The sequence below is a fragment of the Mizuhopecten yessoensis genome, unplaced genomic scaffold (genome assembly GCF_002113885.1).
Source record: "Mizuhopecten yessoensis strain PY_sf001 unplaced genomic scaffold, ASM211388v2 scaffold8305, whole genome shotgun sequence".
NCBI lineage: Eukaryota > Metazoa > Mollusca > Bivalvia > Pectinida > Pectinidae > Mizuhopecten > Mizuhopecten yessoensis.
In genome coordinates this window covers 25128-27098 of record NW_018407481.1, presented here as the reverse complement: position 1 = coordinate 27098, position 1971 = coordinate 25128, and the positions used below count along the sequence as shown (strand labels likewise).

The 1971-nt window shown below is 38.1% G+C and overlaps 1 protein-coding gene across 1 annotated transcript; it reads right to left on the bottom strand.

Moving 5' to 3' along the window:
- Positions 1-500: 500 nt before the first annotated feature.
- On the bottom strand, positions 501-1601 carry LOC110455588 (centlein-like; the record flags this gene model as incomplete). The annotated part of the gene is made up of 2 exons (XM_021505783.1): positions 1396-1601; positions 501-722 (listed from the first exon to the last, which is right to left on the bottom strand). Coding segments are annotated over exons 1-2 (396 nt in total), but the record flags the coding sequence as incomplete, so codon positions are not given.
- Positions 1602-1971: the final 370 nt, after the last annotated feature.

The window sequence follows — 1971 nt, the reverse complement described above, 5'->3', positions numbered from 1 at the left end:
TAAGACTCTGGCAAACAGTTAGACTTTTGAGCTTAATGAGACCTTGACCTTTTGGACATACAGACCCCAAAGTGATATACTGCATACTGCCTTGCCATCCTGCATGTGTTTATAAAGAAGTTCAAAGAGAAATCTTCAGCAAGTCAGAAGTTAGGACCAGAGCAATCATTTGACCTTAATGTGACTTTGACCTTGGGCATATAAACCCAATCTTGGTTTGCGACACACTGCTTTGCTATCCTTCATTTACCCATCTTTTGTCCAAATTTCACTGAACCATCTTCAGCGAGGCGCAAGTAAGACAAACAGAACGACAGACAGACAATAGGGCAAATACATACACATACGGTATCCATATGTAGTGGCCACTCTTCGTATACAGATACAAGTGAAATGGCACCTACTTATTTACAGATACAAATGAAACTTTTATCAAATTCAATAATATTTACAATTCCTTATCAGGTTAAACATGGGCTAAAATGCTTCAAAGATCTTACTGCTATTGAATCTCCGTCTGCACTCATGATGTCATCCAAGTCTGATTGGCTGAGGTTGAGGATGTTACGTGCCAGACTTTGTGCTTTCTGAAGAGAAGCATTCCCATGGCTTTGATTCTGACTCTGTCGCTGAATCTGTTCTTCCTCGTCTCTCCTGGCGAGAATATCCTTCAGCTGGGAGCGAGTCTGCCCAACTCTCCTTACCAAGTCATTTGCCAGACCCTAACACATTTCAATAAATTACACATTTAATTGAAAATCATCAATCCAAGCTTTTGTATCCAAATAAACTTGCTTTCCAAAACTCATATTTAGGAAATAAATAAATTAATGTCCAGAACTATCTATTGGTAATTGTTACAACACTTGACTTTCAGTGACAAATTGTTTGTCGAATCTAAACCATGAAGACAATTACAATGGGACAATTTGTTCACTGTTATCTTTACATGTATTTAAAATCAACAGTTTGTTAATTAGTTATACAGGCCATGTGTTTAAATCTAGTGAGACATTGATTATCCCTAGTCTGAGGGGTTACTTGGTGGAGCATTACTCTATACCCAGAATCTTTTGATTGGCAAATATTCCTCCTCCCCCGATGAAATCCATATTCACCAAGTGTAAATTTCAGCCTACACATATACACACTACGTAAAGCAGGTTGTGTACTAATGTTCCATCTCGTGATAAATTCACCCCTAAACCAGCAGATGGAAACATACAAAAGTTTAACTCCAGCGAAAATGTCCTTGTACAAAGTGTCTTAAAAACAGTGAGTATATCAGAACTGATGATTTCTGTTGGAATAAGATTATTGTTTGATAAATCAATGTCACAGAAACAACAGCAGTTTTCCTAACAACATTTATTATACCGTTTTCTATAAACGTACCTTGACAAAGTGTTGATGTGTTTGTACTTTTCCGTAGGCGAGGCTGAGTTTGTCCTGAGCAGCCTCAATGGCAGCCTCACTTTGATTTGCGAGTCCCCGTAGCTGTTGTTGTGCTGTGGCCTCTAACTCGCCGACAGCATCCTCAAGCTCCATCTTCTTATTCTGACAGTCCATCAGTAGCTTTGTCTGATAGCAACAACATATACACAGTTACACTGGAGAAATCTTCCTACTGTCATAGAACTAACATATACACAGTTACACCGGAGAAATCTTCCTACTGACATAGACATAACATATACACAGTTACACCGGAGAAATCTTCCTACTGACATAGAACTAACATATACACAGTTACACTGGAGAAATCCTCCTACTGACATAGAAATAACATATACACAGTTACACCGGAGAAATCTTCCTACTGACATAGAAATAACATATACACATTTACAGCTGAGAAATCTTCCTACTGTCATATAAATAACATATACGCAGTTACACCGGAGAAATCTTCCTACTGTCATAAAAATAACATATACACAGTTACACCGGAGAAATCTTCCTACTGTCATA